At 44.1% G+C, this 23528-nt stretch overlaps 1 protein-coding gene across 2 annotated transcripts; it reads left to right on the forward strand.

The window, feature by feature from the left end:
* The first annotated feature begins 1374 nt into the window (after nt 1-1374).
* Nucleotides 1375-18660, forward strand: OTULINL (OTU deubiquitinase with linear linkage specificity like). 2 transcript variants are annotated; one of them, XM_035125941.3, is made up of 8 exons: nt 1375-1751; nt 10138-10291; nt 11970-12001; nt 12100-12191; nt 12668-12817; nt 13476-13604; nt 14807-15079; nt 16392-18660. In XM_035125941.3, exons 2-8 carry the CDS (start codon nt 10221-10223, stop codon nt 16569-16571), a joined length of 927 nt encoding a protein of 308 aa, XP_034981832.3. In that variant the 5' UTR covers nt 1375-1751; nt 10138-10220; the 3' UTR covers nt 16572-18660. The 2 variants fall into 2 exon arrangements, with proteins under 2 accessions (XP_034981832.3, XP_034981831.3); XM_035125940.3 differs by having other exon boundaries at nt 1621-1817.
* The last annotated feature ends 4868 nt before the right edge of the window (nt 18661-23528 follow it).

Raw genomic sequence — 23528 nt, forward strand, 5'->3', positions numbered from 1 at the left:
GCAAAAGGTTTGGCAGTTATTTACTGATGAAAATTATTTGGGCTGTTTTTTGTTTGTTTGCTAAATTATCAGCATTACAATGTGCAGGGAGGGAGTTGTTCCTCCTGGATCAGCTATCATCTCTGGATTCCCAGATTTCTTAATGAAATATTTTTTAGAAAGCAACTCTTGCCATTGTAGAACCTAAAATAATTGGCAAAATATGCTAGAACTAGTATGCCCATTCATTTTGTAACAAACTAACCTATTTCCCCAAGTCAGTGTGTTTACCCAATGAATGAAATCATGGCAACGACTGATGTCAGGAAAGCAATTGGCCAACTAATCACTTGAACAAAGAGAAAGTTGAGAAGGACACACCCATCGTCCAGAGAAGAAACTTATTGACTCATTTTATAGCCATTTTTTGTCTTCCCCTGGGCTGCAATCCAACTCAAGTGTTATTACGCCACTATCCCAGCTAAACAGGTGCACAACGCAGTCCTGAACTGTAGTCCAGTGTTGCTCTGTGTTCAAATTGGTTTTAGATGGGGAAATCAGGCCTGGCTACTGCTTAGCCTCCAGACTAGGCATCCCCAAACTGCGGCCCTCCATATGTTTTGGCCTACAACTCCCATGATCCCTAGCTAAGAGGACCAGTGGTCAGGGATGATGGGAATTGTAGTCCAAAGCATCTGGAGGGCCGAAGTTTGGGGATGCCTGCCAGACCTATGGTACCAGAAATGTTAGACCTGTTATCTGATGCTAGTCATGTTTGTTGATGTATTTGGAGTATTTACTTCTTCCTCCACCCTGCAAAAAAAGCAATTCCTGGGGATCCCCCATAAGCATACTGCTCAGAGTGGCTCTTTCTGCTATAACTGCAGGCTCTAATATAAACTTTTCTTCAGACCAGGGCTATGAATTGTTCTAGTGACCAGCTGGCCGGAATTCATCTAGGCCTTTTTCTGCGGAGCAGGATGAGTTTTTATAAGTCTTTGAGCTGTTGTGTGCATTTATTCTGAAACTGCTGCATTAGGAGCAAAGTAACTTTTGTCTGCTAACACCTTAAGGCCATTCATCGCCTCCTCTTTCTCATCTTGCACGTTGTTTTCAGAATGTGGATGTCAAAACAGTACCATGCAGTGTATTTCACAAAACCTAGGCTCATTACAAGAAAGAAAGAAAGAAAGAAAGAAAGAAAGAAAGAAAGAAAGAAAGAAAGAAAGAAAGAAAGAAAGAAAGAAAGAAAGAAATGTTTTCAGCATGCTGTGTCCAGCAGCCTGTCAAACCCAACACAAACTTTTTTAAAAACGGAAGGCGGAGCTGGTGAGGTTGCAGTATGGTTTGGATGCAGTGCGCGATTCTGCCTTCACAAAAATTGGGTAATACCTCCCTTCTCATGCCTTATTTCCAAAACACTGCCAGGACCAATTCAAGAATCAACGGCAGTCTTTCCTCTCTTAACCTCGCCTTTAAGATGCCCAAGTGAAGTGCGCTTCGACATGATTTCCAGCAGCACCAAGAGAAAGAGAGGGGGGAAAGAAAGTGGGCTGTTACTCCGCGAGGGCTTTTCTGGCGATCGGGGCGTCTCTCCTGCCCGGGCCGCCAGCCTCCAGAGGCGTGGCCGGTGTTGCCTTTGTGTCCGCCAGCAGCGGGCGGAGTGAGGCTGGTGTCGCGCCTTCTCCCTTCCTTTCTGCCGCCTCCACTCACCCGCGCCCGCCCTCTAAGTGCGCCGCTGGCAAGAAGAGGCCCGAGCAGCTGCGGAGGCGGTAAGGAAGGCTGCGGAGGCTGTCAGCGGCTCTTCTCCGAGAGCTTCCCCGAGGGCGAAACCCGGGGTGAGGAAGGGGCGCTGGCTGCGCGCAATTACGCCAACAGCGGAAGGCAGCGCTTACTTCTCTTTTTCTGCACTTCCCTTCTCTGTCTGGCGCGCCCAGCTCTTGGGCTTCCCCGGGTGGGTTTCTCTTTTCCCACAAGCAGATGTAGGCGAGGGCCCCGATTCCATACTTCCTTGGCAACTCCCAGCCAAGTTGGGAACTCCCAGCCAACTCCCAGCTGCCTGACCTGTGCGCTGGGAAAACTCGGGAAGCGCCTGTTTTTTGCCCAGGCAGGGACTTTTTACGCGTCGCCTTTGTGTATAGCTGCGTGGTTGAGTTTTGGACGAGGAAGGGGAGAGGGTGGGTGCGTTGCTAAGTTTTTATTTTATTAGCTTGCATGGGGGGTGCGAACATTTGCTTGCAGACTCGAGAGCGTTTGGGACTAGGCGTTATGTGCCAAAAATGGTAAATAGGAAGACGTACAAGGCCAGAGACATCCTTACTTCTCATACAAGTTGGATAGCTGGTTAGAGCCTGGTGCTGATAATGCCAAGGCTGCAGGTTCGATGCCCATATTGGACAGCTGCATATTCCTGCATTGCAGGGGGTTGGACTAGATCCTCAGGGTCTTTCCTAACTCTTATGATTCTAAGTTGGCAATGAACTACACCTCCTCCTCTTTACTGTAGAAGTTAAGGCTTGAGGCAGGGGTGAGAGAGAAAAGCAGTCTAAAAAGGTATTGTGGCTATGGAATAATCCTCACTCAGTGTGCTTCATTATTTGGGTTGCGTGATCAAGGATGCAAATGCCTGTGGTATCCTAATGTGGGTCACAATTGCTTACTACGGTACATTCTTTTGAGCACTCACACTCCCAGGTTAGTATAGAGCACTGGCTGGCAGCAGAATGGCTACCTGTTATATTTCCGCCCACAAGTAAACAGCAGCTTCAGGCGGTGATTTTAATTGAGAGGGGAGAATTAACACTTCCCCCATGCAGTTGTTTTCAGTCCTTAAAAAAATGTGGGAGATCTCATTCACTGATATTCTATCTGATTTGGCCTGAGAGAAAGAGCTGTGTACAGTATTAGGAAGCTGTTTGCTCAAATTCAGCACTATTGTTAGATTATAATTTTGGAAGCCATCCCAGTAAGCCTCAAACCTCAAGTTTTGCTCAGAGCCCTTGTATGGCAGTGGGGTAGAGTACCAGCCAACCAGAAAAACAGACTAGCCGCTCATTGGTTTTATATTATCACTCTGTTAACAGTCAGCCAGCATTCTGAGGCACACTCAAGCTCAGCCCTCATTGCCTCTTAGGGTACTTTTTCCATCAAAGTTTTTTATATGCCTAGAAACCTTGAAGGTTCCCCCAAACCTGCCTGAAACTTTCCCTCTTGTGTGTGGCTCGTAAGATTTTGCCTACATAAGGATCCACACTTGGATAAGTGAGTTCTCTGTTAGTATACAATAAGCCTGCAACTTATGTGGGAGTTATGTTCCGGGCATTGCGCCTGAAGCCAAAATTGTGTATAGTCAAAACCTATTGGGTTCAATGGCAGGTGGGATTGCCAACATCATTTTTCACTGAACCTCACCACTTTAATTTTTTTTTAATAAATAAAAATTATCAAGTGTGTAAAGCTGAATGCACACAAGTTAAATGTGCATATGTTGCAGGCTTATTGTAAATGAGGATGTAGCTACTTTATACCAGGGGTCCCCAGACTACGGCCCCCAAGGCTCTTTTATGTGGCCCCCGGGGACACCCGCCGCTCGCTGCTACTGCCTCCCGCTCTTACCGGCGCGGTGCGACTGCCGACTTCCGACCCGGAAAAGTGACGGAAATAGCTTGTGCGCACGCGCATGCGTCATTTCCAGTGTACTTCCAGGTCGAAGGAGGCTTCTGCACATGCGCACAGGCTATTTCCGCCGCTTTCCAGGTCGGGAGTGTGCCAGAAATAGCGTTTGCACATGCGCATGGGCGCGCACAGCCGCATGCTCCCGCGCCCCTGCGCGTGCTTCCCCACCCTCCGGACCACCATGCAACCGGCGTAGCGGCCACCCGGCCCAAAGCCGGGTAAGTTTTGGGACCCTTGCTTTATACCATTGCCAATGCCTGGGCTGTCTACTCTGGCAGTGGCTCTCCGAGGTCCCATTCAGGTCTGCACCCTCCACCTGATCCTTTAGCCAAAGATGCTGAGTATTGATCTGGGACCTTCTATATAGTAAAAAGCATGAACTCTGTCACTCTAAGCTACAACCATTTCCCCAAAGAGATTCTGCAGAACTTTGCCTCGATACTATCAGTTCCGTGTTATGCTGCTGTCGCACAGTAGAAGAACTCACAGTTTCCAAAATAAGGTTAAGGTGGGGTTTTTTTTTTTTTTTTTTTACAAAACACCTTAAAATAAAACGGTAGTTTTCAATGCAGTAGAAGTTGTCGCTTTGAACTTGCCTTGCCATATGCCAGACCCAGGGTAGCCATTGTGTTGGGCTATTAACTCCCACCATCCCTAACAATTGACCTTGTTGCAGTTGACAACACCTGGAGGAAACCATGCTGGCTCTCCGTGTCCTACGCAATAAACATTTATACAGTGGTACCTCTGGTTAAGAACTTAATTCATTCTGGAGGTCCATTCTTAACCTAAAATTGTTCTTAACCTGAGGTACCACTTTAGCTAATGGGGCCTCCCGCTGCCGCCACACGATTTCTGTTCTAATCCTGAAGCAAAGTTCTTAACCCGAGGTACTGCTTCTGGGTTAGCAGGGTCTGTAACATGAAGCGTCTGTAACCCAAGGTACCACTGTAGACGCTTCTGGCACAGGGACACTCCACATAGGATCAGCCCATGCAATTGAAGAAGAGCTACAGAATATTGGAAGTTTGAGTGCTGGGGCAGAAAATCAGCCTCAAGGGCAAGAAGTGTGGGGATACCGAGCCCCTAATATGAAACAGCTGCAGGATTTTTAACAGACTTTTAGTGGACACCTTATAGAAGCCTTTAAAGAAAAGAAGTGAGCTTGGGTGTGGCATGCAAATGCTCAGTCAAAATAGGCAGGCTTTTGTAGTTTCTGTTCCTCCCTTCTGAAATATCAGAATCCAAAGTCCAGGCTTTCTAGACCGCTCCCTTTCTGACAGGTGTACCTAAAGCAGCTCAGTCCCGTGCCTTTGGCTCAAAGACAGAGATAGGGGACCTGCGGCACTTCCATTGGGATTGGACAACAGCTCTCATAATACTTGGCTATTGACTGTTAGTTGGGGCTGATAGGAGTTGGAGTCCAACAGCATATGGAGAGCCACAGGTCCCCCCCCCCCCAAGAACCAACTCCTAGAGGCCGTGGTGTCTTCACCCACCCCCAATAAAATATTTGAGGGGGCTGTGACCCCCCCCCAAGGTTCATGGGCACTGACATTCAAATGGTGTGTGTGCACACCATGTCTTGTGATCAATTATGTACCAATATTTTTTTCAAGTTGGCGCCCCTGCTCCCCACCACAGCTCAAAGATAAGGCCTCTTCTGAAAGCCTGAAAGGCAATGCATCTACAGTGGTACCTCTACTTACGAATGGAGCTCCGTCCGCCATCTTGGATGCTGTTTAGATAGGATTTTTTCTACTTACGAATTTTTTCTCCCAATGCATTCCTATGGGATTCGACTTACAATTTTTTTTCTACTTTCAAATGTGCGTTTGGAACGCATTAAATTCGTAAGTAGAGGTACCACTGTATTTCTAATCTGATTTATCAACCTCTACCCGTTACACAGGGACCCAGGTGGCGCTGTGGTTAAACCACTGAGCCTAGGGCTTGCTGATCAGGTTGGCGGTTTGAATCCCTGTGACGGGGTGAGCTCCCGTTGCTTGGTTCCAGCTCCTGCCAACCTAGCAGATCGAAAGCATGTCAAAATGCAAGTAGATAAATAGGAACCGCTACAGCGGGAAGGTAAACGGCGTTTCCATGTGCTGCTCTGGTTTGCCAGAAGCGTCTTTGTCATGCTGGCCACATGACCTGGAAGCTGTACGCCGGCTCCCTCGGCCAATAATGCGAGATGAGCGCGCAACCGCAGAGTCGGTCACGACTGGACCTAATGGTCAGGGGTCCCTTTACCTTTTACCTTTACCCGTTACACAGTTTGAAATTTAGGGACTCCCTAGACATCCTTCCTATTCTACACTCATGGTGATTTGTGTCCGTGATGGTATTGGAGTCATTATACATGATCCTGCTATTTGAGCCTTCAAAAATTTCGGGACGGGCATACTACTTCATTTCCAATCAGTGCATGCCCTACTGAAACCCTGGTGACTTTTCATGCAACAAACGTTCTGGTGTTTTGCTTGGTTTTTGTCCTGCTTTCATTGCGCTATAGTGAAAGAGCACCCCCATCCAGACAGAAATCAAGTGGTAACATTGGGGAAGCGTCGCAGAACAACTAATAAAGCAGAAGGGGTGTGTGGACAGTCCAATATGAGTCCACTATTAATACAATACACCAGAACTGCATCAATAAAGAGACCCTGATTTGACTGATGTACTTCTGCCTTTGCCAACTTAATGAGGCAAGGGAAATGCCATCTCTCTTTGGAAGAGCACACGCCTGGCATGCAAATGTCTGAAACCCTAGAGAGCTGTGGTCTACCTGTGTAATGAGCTAGAGGAACCAATGGCATAACTTTGCATAAAGAAGCTGTAAGGCTTCTTTTGGCAAGGCGTGCTTTTGTCACCCTATATTTACACAACAGTTTCATAAGCAGACAGCTATCCATGATGTTGGTTTTTCTGGAACACTAGCAATCAAGACAGGCATTTGCATCCACCAGTACAGAGGTAAATGTAGATTTTTCTTCTTCTATCAGGTACAAACTGACCTTCTGCACTGATGCCAGCAGAAAGTAAACTTACTGAGGGGAAACATGGTAATTTAAAGTAACCCCTCGGGTTTTTTAGGGTGCCTGCCTTAAAGCCGGAGGTCATTTCTGAGGAAATGGAAGGGCAAGGGGCTAGAATAAAATGTTTGGAGATGATGATGAGCTTCCTTTCTGATTTTGAGTTACCTGGAAGTGATGGGAGGCAGGGGAAGCAACCAAATGAGCTTCTCTCAGCCTCTAAACCAGGCATCCCCAAACTGTGGCCCTCCAGATGTTTTGGCCTACAACTCCCATGATCCCTAGCTAACAGGACCAGTGGTCGGGGAAGATGGGAATTGTAGTCCAAAACATCTGGAGGGGGCTTCCGGGTTCAGCGCCAGCGCCGATCGGCGGGGTTTCGTCTCGTCTCCGAGACGGCCCGTCCCTGCTAGGAGTGGGGAGGGCAGCGAGAGCGACGCTGCGCCCCTTAGAACCTCGGGAAGGGCGTCCCGGGGGCAATTTGTTCGGCACAGCCCCAATCCGGACTCCCCAACTCTTCGGTTAGCTCTAATAAGAGCTCCGGAGCGAGGAGGGTAGAAGTCGCGGGGGCCATTTTGAGCGGCAACATTATTCTAGCAGGGAGAAGCTTCAAGCCGAAGGCGGAGAGCGCTGGATTCTTCCGAAAATAAAACGATTGGAAAAGACTGTAAGTAACCTCACGATTTGGATTATAAAACAATTTGGATCTGGGAGAGAGGGGAGAAAAGAGGAAGCCACCCCCCCCCACGGCAACAAAAGAGACAGTAAATAGAAACCCGAAGCCATAAACAGAAGATTTGCAATTCAAAAGGATCCCTCAAAGGCATCAAAGAGAATCTCCCCTTTGATGCAGGGTGAGAAGGGGAGAGAGACTGTGGTTTATGACTGCCCTGCAGCAAGAGGTAAAGACTGAGAAAAATCTTTCTTTTCCTCGGGAGCCGGCAGCCCAGACAACCCAGTGAGTTGATCAGGATTTATGAGTCAACTTTTATTTCACTTTGTATTTCTGGATTTTGTGGAATTTCTTTTTTGGTTTAAATGTTTGTGAAATGTGAGTTCGAACTTTATTGTTAATAAGACTTGAAGAATGCAGCCAGCTTGTTAAAATGGAGTCGAGAAAATAAACTGTGATCATATTCCACCCCACGTGACAAGTTTTGACCTTGGCAGGATTGAATTATGTCAACAAAAAAGTGTTCCCCTGAGTTCCAGCGGTCTGTTTTGACCTTAATGTGGGAAACAAGAATAGAGCTATGTCAAGAGGAGACACGACGGCAAGAGTTACAGCAAAAATTTCAGATGGTGATGGCAGAATATGATTTTTTAGGAGATGAAGCTTTTGACACTGAAAAAGATGAATGTGAGAATGACAATGATGATGACTGTGATTTGGAAGGAAAGGATGAAGATGAGGACTGTGATGATTCAACACAAAATGAAGCACACCACGAAAAAAATGATGACTTTACTCTACAAAAAGTTGGATGGAGTGCCCTGCTTTTGAGGGAGGCACGATTGGTATTATTGGAACTCCAGAACGCCCACAGGGAAGAAGGAAAAAATATGCAGAGAAGAGAAGAAATTCAGGGGTCCTGTATGGTGGCCTGGATGGCAAAAGACTGTAAACAGGGGGTGGGGTGAAGGGAAAGTGATGTTGTGATTATATGGATGGATTAACAGGTTTATAACTGGTCTGCTGATTATGGAATTTGCTGGATTGGGGGGGTGGAGCCGGTAATCGGGGATGTAAGGTTAAATTGAGAATAGTTATAGTTTTAAAAGTGAATGGATTTTGGAAAATGTGAAAATATGGAGGCTTATAGAGGGAGAAAAAATTAGGCACGGGAAGATAAAATGGGAGTTTGATTTTTCAGTGATTTGAATATTAGATGAAAATGTTAACAATTGATTTATAAGTTGTATAAGATACAAAGGTGTATTTTTATAAAGTAAGAAACTGTTGCAGATGATAAAAAAGGGATGAAAACCGGGGAAGGGGGGGAGGGGAAGCCCACAAAATATGGTTTTACAATCATGAATGTAAGAAAAAATTTTCTGTTTTGTATTGTTTTTTTCTCTTTTTTTGCCCTTTCTTTTTTTTTCTTTTTTCCTATTTCTATTTTTCTCTTTTTTTTGGTATGACAATAGATGGTTGGATGGATGGCCTCCTGCGTACTGCCCTGGTTTGCTGGAGCTCCCTGGTGGCAGGGGGGGGCTTTGGGGTCAGGGGAGGGGGAGGAGGACAGAAATCCAAGCATAAAATGGACCATCTCTGACTGTTCACATACATGGGATACTTCTGTGGCAGGGGAGGACCCATGTGGGTGGGTAGGAAGGAGGTGGAAAAGGTGTTTATGTATGTACCGTTTTTTTGTTTTTTTGTATTCTGTAAAATTAATAAAAAGTATGTTTAAAAAAAAAAACATCTGGAGGGCCGAAGTTTGGGGATGCCTGCTTTAAACATTCCACACTAGCAACTGTCTCCAATTTGGCCTTTCAGCTGAAATGCCTGATGGTGGTCATGGGGAGACCTAAAATGTGAGATCTGAGAAAAGCAGCGCTAAGGAAGTCCTTTTCCAAAAAGAGGCCGACACTAGGCTTGCTACCTTCATCGCAGAATGGTTCATAGAATCAGAACTGTAGCATTGGAGGGGAACCCAAACGTCTTCTAAGTGCAACCCCCTGCAATACAGGAATCTCCGCTAAAGCATCCATAACAGATGGCCATCCAACCATTGCTTTAAAACCTCCAAGGAAGGAGAGTCCACCACCTTCCGAGAGAGACCGTTCCCCTATTGCATGCCATTTCTCAACCTTGTGGTCAGTCTTTTGGCTGGTTGACTTTCCAGTTTTGTGACTTCTCATTTGCAAGTACAGGCTTCTTTTTTCACTTTTTGTTTACAAAATGGCAAGAACTGCCAACAGTAAATCAAAAGATCTCCTTTGCACCATTTTTCTTTTCTTTTTAAAAGGGGGGGGGGACTGGGAAAATCTGAACAGGGTCCCTGATCTGTACATACTGCTTCTGTTTTCCTGACTGCCTGATGTTTCGTTAGTTATTAATGTGTCATTAATATGGTGAGGCGGGGCAGGGGGGTTCCGTTGCCGTATGCTTTCTAGGAAGAAGTGAGGGTAAGCTGTTGTATGGTAGGGGGCTCTGAAATGGTTGTATTGTCGCACTGATAATACAGTAATACCTCTGCGAATGTCCGCCCTGTCGACCGTCCATTTTGGCGAACGTCCGCAGCAAACCCGGAAGTACCGGAACGGGTTACTCCCAGGTTTGCCGCTCGCGTCCCTTTCGTCAAGAGTCTGGGGCTCTGGAACGGATCCCAGACTCAAAACAAGGTACCACTGTAGTGCTGAGAAATTAACAAACCTAACATTTAAGAAGAATTACTTTGGCAATATATAAAAACAATGAAATAATTCTTTTTCTTCCTGTTTTTAGGACAGAATGATGTATCCTCTTAGATCAGAGCTGTCAATCACCCCTACATCTTGCAAGCTGTAAAGGGACAGTTTGCATTAACCATGACTCTTATTGCTACTGCTCTGTGGTGTTGCAGGCAACTCTATACATATATTGCTCATTTGCTAAAATGGTAGGTTTTATGGAGTAATTCTTCCTCTGAAGTGCCACTGGCCAATGTTTAAAGTCAGTGGGTGGGAGGGAAAGCACAATCAACGGTCAGTGCAGCCAGATATTATGGTGGGCAGAGTTTGCAGGATTGCATATTTTTTCTCTGTGTCATCCCACCCCATCCCTTTTCTATCTCTCATGTGTACACATACACAGAACCATGGAATTGGAGAGTTGGAAGGGACCCCAAGTATCATTTAAACCAGGGGTGTCCAACAGGTCGATCGCAATCTACCAGTTGATCGCGGGGCGTCCCTGGTCAATTGTGGTCGATCGTGTGATCCTGATTGCCCCCCCCCCAAAAAAAATCTGCTTCCCAAAAAGAAAAGCTCAACAACTTTGGTCAATACAATGGGTAGATCACTGCCTGTGTTTTTTTTAGTCTCTTGAGAGCTGAACATCCCTGATCTAGACAACCCCATGCAATGCAGCTATCCCCTACATGCACATACAAACACACACAGAAAGAGGAGACAATTACCAATTGGAGCAGTCTGGGAAGCTAGAAGTTGGGTGTGCCCAACTTCAAATGATTCAAATGACACGGAGGGCTGCATAAAGTAGGTTTTTCCAGCCCAGCATTAGAACCAAGTAACAGCCTTGCTAAAACAGATCAATGAGTCCTTTTAGTCTAAGAGCAGTGAACCAGGTATCTCTGGAAGCTTCCAAGGTACAAGACGGACCAACATTGTAGAGTGGATTGATGCTGTTCAGCAGTCCAGCTACTCTGCTCCATTTGATTTCCCTCTCAGCTTTCCCTCCATTTTTTAAATGCCGTTTTCCATGTGTTAGACACCCCCATGTGTAAGACGCCCCCTATTTTTGGGGACTAAAATTTAAGAAAGTGGGGGGAGATGGCACAGTTATTGAGCTTTGGGGGGGGATACCCAGGGTTGTTGAGCTTTTTAAAGGGAGGAATTGCTGAAAATCGCTCACCCGCATGCGTCGCAGAATCTGCCTCTCGTCTGTCCCCTCGCTGGGGGAAGCTGTCAGTCGCCCACCCAATTGCCGCAGCGTCATCAAATCAACACCAGCCATTAATGCACCAACCAATAACACGTCCAATAGCCTCTGACAGCCACAGCAGCAACCAATCAAACGTCCACCCTATGCACTACCCATGTATAAGACGACCCCCACCTTTTAGCATTATTTGTTAAGAAAGAAACCTTGTCTTATACAGTACATGGAAAAGTACAGTACTTCTGCAAATATCGAAATTTCCCCTGCCCTAACCTCTAGCGAGCCAGTGCTGCCATTTTGGGTATATAAATAATGGTCCTCACAGCCTGGACATTTGAAATAGAAAGCATTGGACAGCCTGAATAGCAGTAGCAGGAAATTCCACATGGAGACTCCATTTTGCCATCAGGGCAAATACTGTACTTCTTTATAGCACTTTTAATTTTTCCTAATCCTTTCTGAAGGGCAATCTAAGCTAGTGGCCATTTACCATATCTTGTGGTAGTATATATTTGTTTTTGTGTTACACAATGAAGTGCTTCCTTCGGTCATTCACAAACCTCCTGCGAACCAGCTTCCAACAGTATAAATTATTATTATTATTATTATTATTATTATTAAACAGTGCTTACTTGATGCCGACTCTCTGACTACTGTTCTTGCTGTTTGGCTTCCAGGTGGAGCAGATACCTGCAGAGAAAATTCACAAGTAATATATGCAGTACTGTGTTGATGTTGTTTTTTTAAAAAATTCATATAATCTTAAACAGATTCATTTTATTAACTGATACCTGTGCTTATACTTAGATAACCAAAGTGTTTCAGCCGAAGCTGATTTGCTTGGCTACTGTGCAAAAGAATGGAAAGAAGAAACAGAGCAGGCCAAACATATGAGAAAGGTAAGACTAAGAATGAGAGGGGTGAGCTGCTAATACGGAAATGGACACACTGCATGGATGACCGAGCAAATTTCAGCTTGTTTGTTTGGCCTTCGGTTTTGTATATTTGTAACACAGAATCTCTGCTAAATGCCCGAGATATCAAGATGAGTTTGGGCACCTGCATATAGAACACAATTCCCTGTTGCAAATTAAAATTTCAGCATGACCGAAACCTGTGCCATTTTCAAAGCAGGGAGGAAATTATTATCTATTTATTAAGTTTTCCAGTGGTCCGCTCTGACTGCCACACAATCGGCTGCTCTTGGTGATACCCAAAATTCAGCCCCTGACCTTACCTCATGGTAGAGCCGCTTGTGGTGTTCTCCTTTAGAATGGTCCTCGATCAACTGCTCCAGCCAATCATTTGTCCCCATCCAAAATTCAGGAAATGCCATTCCTTGTTAATTTGGTATTCTCTCTCTTTTTCCTTTAAGGCTTATGAAGAGTTGTTTTGGAGATACCATGTGAAATCTGTACGGCAGGTCAGGGGAGATAACTACTGTGTGCTGAGAGCTGTGTTGTTCCAGATTTTCAGCCAAGGTATTCCTCTTCCATCGTGGACAAAGGCAACAGATGTCCTAAAGGTACGTCCTGAAACAAATAATTACCGTATATTAGTACATTTCCAAGCACAATTCAAAGTGTTGGTGCTGACCTTTAAAGCCCTAAACCACCTTGGCTCAAGTATACCTGAAGGTACACCCCCGTCATTCAGCCTGGACACTAAGGTCTAGCTCAGGCATCCCCAAACTTCGGCCCTCCAGATGTTTTGGACTACAATTCCCATCATCTCTCACCACTGGTCCTCTTAGCTAGGGATGATGGGAGTTGTAGGCCAAAACATCTGGTGGGCCGCAGTTTGGGGATGCCTGGTCTAGCTCTTCTGGCAGTTCCCTCACTACGAGAAGTGAGGTTACAGGGAACCAGGCAAAGGGCCTTCTCGGTAGTGGCGCCTGCCCTCTGGAACGCCATCCCATCAGATGTCAAGGAAATAAATAACTACCTGACTTTTAAAAGACATCTGAAGGCAGTCCTGTTTAGGGAAGTTTTTAATGTTTGATGTTTTATTGTGTTTATAATATTCTGATCAACTAGTGAGCATTATTGCCAAGTTGGGATTTCAACCCCGGGTCTCCCGGGTCCCAATCTGGCATTGTACCCAATGAACCATGCTTTCATTCAAACTGTAATTCTAAAATTCCCACTGAACTCCACCACTGGTTATGCTCTCTTCTCTTTCAGCTCCCAGAGAAACTTCTTTATTCGCAAGGCTGCAACTGGATCCAGCAATATAGTTTTGGATCAGAACAGTACACAGGCTCCAATACATTGGGAAAATTGCGTAGATGTATTGAAACGTTGAGAAGTCAGGTGAGTGGAAAGGTAATAGCAGGATGGATGGATTGCCCTTTGTCACTATAAACTATCACTGCGCTATGGATGAAATATTTGGGTCACAACCTTACATAGCAAGCTGCCATATATCATATCACCCCATTGGTCTATGTAACCCACCCAGTATTGTCTACACGGACTAGCAGCAGCTCTCCAGGATATCAAAGAGGGTTTTCTCCAAGTGTGAACTGGAGGTGATTGGGATAGAACCTGGGATCATCATACAAAGCAGATCTCCTACCACTGAGCAAATGGGAAGGAGACAATTGAGGCGCAAGGAGGCAGAACATTCAATTACCGTAGTTTAATCTGTAGATCAGTTAACAGAAGCTCTAGTCAACTAATTAGTGGGGGTAATCTAATTGGAGAGGGTACATTTAATATTACAGGCCTGCAAAATAGAATTAAAATACACGTTTTGATGGGATGGGGAGTGGAGTCATTCTTTTTACTTCACAGTTACTGAAGAAAACGTTCACACCTTTTTACAGAAACATAGTATCTCAAAAAGGCACCGCATTGAGTTTTCAGTGATGTGCAAATTTATTGAACCGATGTGGTTTTAAAAAGCAGGAGACTAAGTGCATCAAATAAAGGCTTGTCTCAAAGGGTACCGTTTGTTTTTAAAGCTTGATAACCCACCTTTAAGGACAACTACTCAGAGCAGTGAATGGCTGAGAACTGAGTGGCTGAACCACAGGGGTTTAAAGCTACCTTTTACACCACTGAATCACCATTATCTGTGTGCAAGTGGGACTTGTAACAAAATCTTGCAAGGTAGAAAATATTTACAGTGTCCCTGCCAATCAGCACATCCCTTCCATGCTATTTCATTTCATTCCTTCTCCCCACAATTTTCTTCTCCTTACTTCCACAGCCAGTTGGCATTCCATGACCACTGAGCATGCTCAGTCCTCGCTGGGCCATTTTGGGATTTATTTACTTTTTTGCCACCTTAATAGTATGTTCTTGTTTTGGTATTTTGCTGTACTTGGGCTTCACTCAGCTTGCTGGTGCCTTACTCCTACTCTTAGTGCCATTTTGGACCAGAATTCAGAGAATTTGAGTTTGCTGTTAGTATATACAATATTAAATACTTCAGCTAAAAATAAAACTGCTACCTGCTATTTAACTGTTTTATTCCTCAAGCTAACTTTTTGTTGCTCCATGCATTATAGTGGATGGAAGTGAGTAGCATTAAAGACCAATATGAAAGAGGGAACTTGTGCAATGCCCTTTTCGCTGACGAAAGTTTGGAGCACAAACTGTACGAGGCCATAAAATTCATCATGCTCTACCAAGTAATAGAAGCCTACGAATGCTTGAACAGCAAGCAAGAGTGCATCCCAAGGTTTTTTAACCAGCTTTTTGTACGCGATACCTCCTTGGACCCTTTGAGCTACATGATGAATCACTTGAATGCCATAGGGGAGAGAAGAGGCCTCGATCAGGTAAATATGAGCTGGAAAAATTAATTCAATGATTCTGTAGCATTCAAGAAAAGCTTTAAATACTGCAGTATTTGGTGTTCATGAGGTTTATGCATCTTTGTCTACATCAAGAAAACAAATAATAGGCCAAGCTCTGTGCAGTAAAAAACAACAACAGATTTTTTTTCTTCAAGAGGCAACCTGAATTGTGCTTCTGCTTCTTCTATCTCTACTAGTCACAAGGAAGGGACAATAAATATATGGGCCCTGAAGCTTCATCTCCTGAGCAGTGGAAACCTTATTTGACCATATTTATTTTATCTGAGATTTCACAAGACATCGCCCATTCACTTTCAAGCCTATCTTTTTTGGCACATGGGTTAGTCACTGTTTTCTAAAATGAAGGAGCTCATTTTCTTAAGAAATTGAATTCTACTCTTGTTAGTTATTTGAAACATATATCTCCGACTTTTCCTCAGTAAAGCTTACAGAAGCTAACAACAGAGTTTCGTGACCGACTCTGGGGTTGTGGCGCTCATCTCGCGTTATTGTCTGAGGGAGCCAGCGTACAGCTTCCAGGTCATGTGGCCAGCATGACAAAGCCGCTTCTGGTGAACCAGAGCAGCACACGGAAACGTCGTTTCTTGAAGCTTGAAGCGGTACCTATTTATCTACTTGCACTTTGACGTGCTTTCAAACTGCTAGGTTGGCAGGAGCTGGGACCGAGCAACAGGAGCTCACCCCGTCGCAGAGATTCAAACCGCTGACTTTCTGATCAGCAAGCCCTAGGCTCTGTGGTTCAACCCACAGCGCCACCTGCGTCCCTCTAACAACAGAGTTAGAAAACCATAAATTAACAGTTTAAATCATCCCTTGCAAGGAAATAAAAGAATATAGCAGCATTTTTAAATGAAGTCCAGAGACAGTTAAAGCTTCTTCAAAAGAAATTTACAACCCTAATGGAATTTCACCAAACCTTCTTACAATGCTTATCATTCACATACACGTTTTTTCTCACATCAGATTTAAATTTCCAGAGGTATATCAGTCAGTTTCATGAGTTTTAGTAGGTATTCCAGATAGAGAATGCCACCCTACATGTCACAAATAGAACACACACACAAAAAAAATAAGGCTTGGGATCACTCATCATGAAACTTCTTCATGGGTTCCCACTTGTTTTTATATGGTACTTTATTTCACTGCCTTTAAATGTCTGGTCTTTTAATTGCTTTTAATTGCTGACATGACTCCAAATCAATGTTATGTCCACAGTCAACAAACTCAATTATGGTTTGCTAGTGTGTAATTCTCATTCTATTCTGCTTAACAGGTCGAACTGTTTCTCCTTGGGCATTCTCTTGAAGTCAAGATAACCGTTTACAGGTTGTGCAAGTTTAATTCAGCCGTTTCCCAAGAAAGCTACGCAGAAATGTATCAGAGGGACTGGCCGGAAGTCTTTCTTCTGACTGAAGATGACCGTCACTATCACATCCCTATTATCAGGATATAAATCTAATTTCTGGGGATGCTGTCAGAACTGCCTGCCATCGGATCTCCCTGCTGAAGAACCATAAAATATCCAAACTTTTTTTAAAAGAGTGACTCTAATGCCACGCTTAAAACTATGATCCAGGCCATTTCTCAGCTTAAGCTACCTCACAAGTTGTGAGGGTAACATGTTATAAGCCCATATATTCTACTCTCAAAGTCCCACCAACAGCATATGCCTATTGATAAACATCTTGGGTAATGGTACAAATTGGATGTGAGGGTCAGTTCATACAGTATTGGTTTTGTGTGCTTTTTAAGATCAGATCACAATGGGTCTATCACACAGACTTGTAAACCAATAGCCAAACTAGCTCTGTGAGGGAAGTGGGAATTTGACACATAATTCTCAACAATATCACCCACTTAAACTTTGCAAGGAAATCATATAGTGGCATTGGTATAAAGCCGGTATTAATTTGCTCATGTAAATGGGCGCTGTGAGGCTGTGATCTACAGACAGCTCAGTTTTACTTATATCAATCAGTATCGATTGATAACTATACAGTCTCCAGTGTGGCCAGTCCTGTTTATTTAACAGAAATAAGGCCCTGCATTGGGACTGCAGAAAGCCATGGTATGTCAAGAAACATCACCGTATTCTTTAAAGCTACTTATTTGCTTTGCAGTTAAAGGACCTTGTTATACATCCCACTGTAAAAAAAAGGGGGGGGGGGTTACCATTGACTATACGTACTTTCAATCTTGTCTCCTTAGCAACCCAAGTTGTTTGCACGTGTATTTTCCACATTTACACAGTTCCCTCTGTGCGAAATGGTCCAGAGGCAACAATTAACATTGGCTCACAAAAATATGGCAGACAGGTATTGGGTTGCTGGGAAGAGCCATTTGTGTTAACTCTGCTCAAGCACATCACTTCCACTGCCTATAGCTGACCCAGAATGCCATGGGATTTGATAGGTCATTACTGCTAGGATGGTTGTGTTGTACGTAGTAGTTTTGAATAGGATGCCTTAGAACAGGCATCCCCAAACTTCGGCCCTCCAGATGTTTTGGACTACAATTCCCATCTTCCCCGACCACTGGTCCTGTTAGTTAGGGATCATGGGAGTTGTAGGCCAAAACATCTGGAGGGCCGCAGTTTGGGGATGCCTGCCTTAGAATATCCTATGTGGTAGAATTCAGAGCATTGCATTCGGCCATCATCAGAGCTGTGCATATGCACCAGATTCTGTGGCAAGAATAGGAAAAGCCACCTAAGTAAATTTGCATAGTTCTGTGATTTGCACTGTACTGCATACTATTTTCTGGTTTTGCCTGCCATTTAGAAAGCCAAAGAGTTGCGCAAGGCACTGCTGCCATATTGCTAGCCAATGGAAATGCCATATTGCTAGCCAATGGAAATCTTATTAAACTGCCCCAGTAACTGCTGAAATCTCACAGGACATCACCTGCATAATTTCAAACATACATTCACAGCCAAAAGGATTAGTAACCTACTCTTTATTTTTATTATTATTACTTTGAAAAAGCTGAGATTCTCACACTGCTGAATTATCCAATCAATGCCCCTTTTCGCACTACTTGCACTCACATGGAGTCGCAAGATATGCAGAGCCTCCTAGGCCATATTCTTTTTTTAGGAAGAGTAATTGCGACTATCTCAAAGTAATCACTGCAGTACCCTATTCCTCTCAAGATGTACTTAAACATTTGCAACTTGCATTTTTGGGTGAAAATGTTAAGCCTCTGGCTTTGTAATACTGAACAGATTTCATATTGATTCATTTCTTTGAAGAATGGTTTGTAAATCACTTATGATCGGTGTTGTTTAACCTTCCTAAGAGTAGATCATATTAAGCACCGTGTGCTTTTGGTAGCAGAGGCTGAATCCGTTCCGTGTTGTAGAACAAATTTCTCTTTCCAGTTTGTGCATATGCGTTGCGCAAAACCGTAAGATCAAAATGAGTTGTCGAGTATTGTAAGTAAGTTGCGGGAGTTGTGTTGATTTGATGTCTTCTGTGACTTTGCAAACTTCAAAACCAATCTAGAACCCTCCACTTGCTTAAATAAATATATTTATTACTACAGGCTTCCACTCCTCACGGTGCTCGCTAACTCTGCCACTACCACAAAACTCTGCTACATTTTGCCCAGAAATCTGACCCACCCAGTTACTTGCCTTGCCTTACTTTGTTGTGTGTGCATGCAAATAGGCAACCAGGTGGTGGTGATGACTGTGGGGAGACTGTCTGGGCCACCTGCCTCCTTCCTTGCTCTTCTAGCCTGCTTCATTATGGCTCCACCCACTCTTGTCCTGGTACAGTGCACATTGCCACCTACTGGCAGCCACGCAAACTTCAGCATGACCATTTTTTCCCCTTACAAAAACACACCATATAGTAAGATAAACTTATCCCTTTCACTTGCATACTTTTGCCAATACTACACTTCTGTTTTGTACTTGATCACTGTAAACTCTGTCTAGCTAAAACCCAACTTAAAAACAAGGGAGAAAGGGAAAAACAGGAAGAACTATACTTATTTCCCCTCTGGAAGGCTTGAGGCATATAGCAAAACTTCACAGATGCATTTTGGGGCTTTTAAAACAACAACAACGATCCAAGTGGTGTATAAATTTTAATAACTAAAGACACCCCAGAACATAATCAAATTTCTCTACCCATTGAAGTTAACGAACATAACTAAGGTTCTTTCATTTCAATGGATCTAACTTAGTGATGCACAACCCAAGATAGGCATGTAGATATAGACAGGTAACACACATCTTTTGTGGGGGTTATTCCATGTTTAAGCAAAATTGTGTAAAGCCAGGAAGTCCCAGGACTGCTCCCCAACCCCTGCAAGTTGGAGGGCTGTTTGCCCGGCTTTGGGAAGAAGGCATGAGGGCTCTTGAGAGGGTCCCAAGGCCATGGTGCCACCTTTCCAAAACTAGGTAAGCTTCCAATTGCAGCTCTGCAAGATGGTGGGGGGGGGGGAGATAAATAAATGGAGAGTAAGTTTCTCCACTCTTCATTTATTTATTTCCCACCGTCACACATGCTGCGGTCACATAACTAAACACAAGTTGAAAGTTGTCTGTATTCGTTTCACAGTCATTCGTTACATGTATTGACATAGCACTCTTGTTACAATAAGCTATAAAGTCTGAAACAATGACGAAGCAACAGCATCAACATTTTGTATCTCAATTGATGGCCTAGTTTGTAAATCTGTGTCAGACCGAAATAATCTGGGTATCAGCCAACCAATGAAGAGCGAACATGAGGGAATTGGTTGCCTCTTGCTGCCACGAGGGAAGAAATAGCTCTTCCGTTTCTGACAAACCTATATAGCTTTCCTTCCTTAAGCTAAAAGTGTTTAAAAAACCCAAAGTTTTGAATTTTGTCTGTCTGGAATTCCAAACATTCAAATTCACAGCCCTCTTTACCTCCCAAAACTTACCTCCTAGACCCTTGCCACACCTTTTTGGTCTAGTTGGTTTTAAATGGCCATGGTCCCTTTTCCTTTGCATACTTCTCTCAGTACTTTTTTCTGTGGTCACAGGTTTGTTCTGTCAACATCCACCACAGTTAATTCAGAAGTGGGTTATTTGCCGCCCACAGCAGGAGACAAATCAGCAGCATCTGCCTCCTACCGGCTCTGCATCCACAATGAGCCAGGTGGGCTCTGAGACACCTTTCCCATCCCTCTGTCTCCATGGAAACCAAACTCCCCACATTATTACATACACCCTGACAGTTCAAGGCCCAGCTTTAAGTGGGCAAGGCAGTAGCAGCTGTGAGGCATTTAGTAAACAGGGCAGGTGATGACTAGGAAAAGAGATGAGTAAGGGGGAAATATACTCAATTCTCCCTACTCTCTGTTCATTATTTAATTTATTTATATCCAGGCTTTTCAGCTGAAGTGCTCGAAGTGGCTAACAACACTTACAAAACACAACAGAAACACAGGCATGCTGAACTGAAGCAGGCCCTAGTGCCCTTGCCTGCCAGCTTTCCCCCTATTCCCTTTTGTTTCTCACATTTTTATAGCTTGCTTTTGGCCCTCCCGACAGACACAACGCTTCAGCAATCCTTGTGCATTCTGGTTGCCATCTAAGTGCAAATGAAATTAAGTGCTTTCCCCACTTTTAACCATTTCTTTCGACATTCCTCGGTAGGAGTGCATTTCTTGTCCCATAGTCAAGAATGGCACCATTTCAACGTTAGAGGGCAGCAGACAACCACCACATGAGGAAAAACTGGCTTTTAAAAAGATAGGGACAGTTTTTGTACCTTGTATTTGTTGTTGTTGTTCCTTCTAGCAGCCAAAATTAAAATATGTAGCCCAAAGGTAAATTAATGGCCACTGTTCCTATAATGTAGCCAAAAGGTAAAATGGGAATATATGGGCACAAGTATCTAGCTATGAATATATTTTCATAACAAGAGTAATAATTTGCCTGCTGCACTTTTAATGGCTAATCCAGGGCTTTTTTTTTCAGCCAGAACTTTCCGGAACTCAGTTCTGGCCCCTTTCAAGTACAGTGGTGCCTCGCTAGACGAATTTAATTCATTCCACGGGTCTTTTCTTATAACGAAAAATTCGTCTAGCGAATCCCATAGGAATGCATTGAAAATTTTTTGAATTCTTTTTTGCCCATAGGAATGCATTAATTGAATTTCAATGCATTCCTATGGGAAACCGCGATTTGCTAGACGAATTTTTCGTAAAACGAATTCGTCTAGCGAGGCAACCTCCGCTAGAAAAGACCTTTCGTTAAGCGGAAATTTTGTTAAGCAGGGCTTTCGTTAAGCGAGGCACCTCTGTAGGTGCCATTGCCATTATAAGAGAACAAGGGAGGTGTTCATGGTGAGCTCTGGCACCTCTTTTTCTAGAAACATAGCACCAGGCTAGAGGAAACGGCAACAACAGATATTTTGTAATGGGTATAAATTGGTGTCACCCTGTTGACCCAAGAAATGGGGGAACTGTATAGAAAGAAATCAATGTCTTCTTTAAGTTGACCTCTTAGCAGTGTGGTTGGAATTGCTGGGAGAGAACACTAAGTCTGGAAGTAGAGAGGTCACATCATTTAATTGCTCCTCCATCAAAAATAAATAAATTATCCCGCGGTGTATGTATGTGTAAGCATTGAGAATCATGGTGGCAACTAATTTTCCAGGCTGCCCTCTCTGAGGTGGTGATGGCAGACAAAACTTCTAATACTCCAAGTGACTTGGGGGGGGGTCTAGAAAGACAGCTGATGTAACATGCGTTTAGAGCAGTGCAGTTGAGCTGCCTTTGATGGAGGTTGAGATATTGAGAGATGCAGTGTTGGCAAGAGGAGCAGAGTAGTCAGCTAACCCATTGGTTAAGTTCCCTGATATGTGCCCCATGCTATTTCTCTTCGGGAATCCGGTTTATTATTTAACTCTGCATTCACTATACCTTTAAAGCACATTTGAAGCACTTTCTTTCACTCTTAAAGAGTTATGGGCACTGCATTTTGACCCCTCACGAAATGATAATTCCCAGAAACCCTTAGCAAACTGTGATGCTCAGAATTCTTGCAGGGAGTGGGAATGCGCTTTGAATGTGCTTGAAAGCCATAAGGAACTGTGACTGTAAGTACCAGGAGTGCCAACTTTGCCACACGACCATGGGTGTCTGGGGCCATGAGTGCCATGCAGTGAGCATGGCCCTGGCACTGAGATTTGGGGGTGCCTGGCCCCTTCATGGGGAATTTTGTGGGTGCTCAGGCAACCAGAGTCCCGGACAGTTGGCACCTATGGTAAGTACTGCATTTTCAAGGGCAAATGGAGCCACCAAATAGTATTCCTCTAGCCCAGGCGTCCCCAAACTGCGGCCCTCCAGATGTTTTGGCCTACAACTCCCATGATCCCTAGCTAAGAGGACCAGTGGTCAGGGATGATGGGAATTGTAGTCCAAAACATCTGGAGGGCCGAAGTTTGGGGATGCCCGCTCTAGCCTGACCCTTTGCTTGCTATATGACTGGGCACCAAACACTAACATCAAGGCAAACTTTCCACCCTTTTAGGTGGGAAATTGCAACATAATTCAATATTTACCCAGGTGAGCTGTGATTCAATTTCAATCTACAGTCATTATGCCCAGCTGTTAGTCCTCTGGTTGTTCTGAGAAGTTTATTCTCATCAGAAGCCAAGTTTAAGGCTGCAGTCCTAAGACAAGTACTGGAGTAAGCCCTATCAATACAGCGGAATGTGCCTCTGAATAAACACACGTAGAATTGCATTGTAAATTGCTAAAACACAGCTGCTTTTCTCCTGCTACTGCCCCCCCCTTTTTATCATCACTCCTTGTTTTTCTACTTCTCTCCTCTGGGAAAGCCTAGTCCCAGAAGCCAGTCTTCAGAAACACTAAAAAGACAAAACTTCTTTGTACCAAGAAATAAACTGTAGGGTCTGGAAGACTAAGCTTGGAAGTAAAGATTATGGGGTTCTTCACTTTAACTCACTGTGCCTGTTTTAAAGATCTTCTAAAACACAGTGATCTTTCTCTCTTGTGTACTCATCTTTTTTTTTTCAACAGCCAATCCAAGATGTATTTCCTTCCACCCATGTTACCAGCAGGAACCAAAGCATGTTATTAACCAATTTGCAAATAAAACACGCCTGTCTGCAAACACGCCCACTGCGTGGCCAGGCTTGAAAATGCAGCACTCTATTTTTAATTCAGTGTCTCTTCTCCTGTTAGGAACCTTGGGATTGTTTTTTCCCCTCCTCCCCCACAGACCTAAAGCTCCGGCATCAAAGCCGAGAAATGGACAGTCTTTTGCCATAGGTTTGCTTCCTCGAATGGATTTAGCATTTCTACTGATGCTCTGCAATGAATGGAAAGCTGGTAAGGGCAATATGGAAGAAGTCTTAGCAAAAGTAATAACAAGACGAGGTGTCCACAGTAGAATTATAGT

This window comes from Zootoca vivipara, chromosome 8, assembly GCF_965207765.1.
Source record: "Zootoca vivipara chromosome 8, rZooViv2.hap1.1, whole genome shotgun sequence".
Taxonomy (NCBI): Eukaryota; Metazoa; Chordata; class Lepidosauria; order Squamata; family Lacertidae; genus Zootoca; species Zootoca vivipara.

Excerpts from the sequence above, each read along its gene's own strand:
- OTULINL (XM_035125941.3), top strand. The coding sequence starts at position 10,221 with ATGACTCTTATTGCTACTGCTCTGTGGTGTTGCAGGCAACTCTATACA. Across the intron at positions 12,002-12,099 it reads CCTGCAGAGAAAATTCACAA|ATAACCAAAGTGTTTCAGCC; the intron begins GTAATATATGCA and ends GCTTATACTTAG. Across the intron at positions 15,080-16,391 it reads AGAGAAGAGGCCTCGATCAG|GTCGAACTGTTTCTCCTTGG; the intron begins GTAAATATGAGC and ends TCTGCTTAACAG.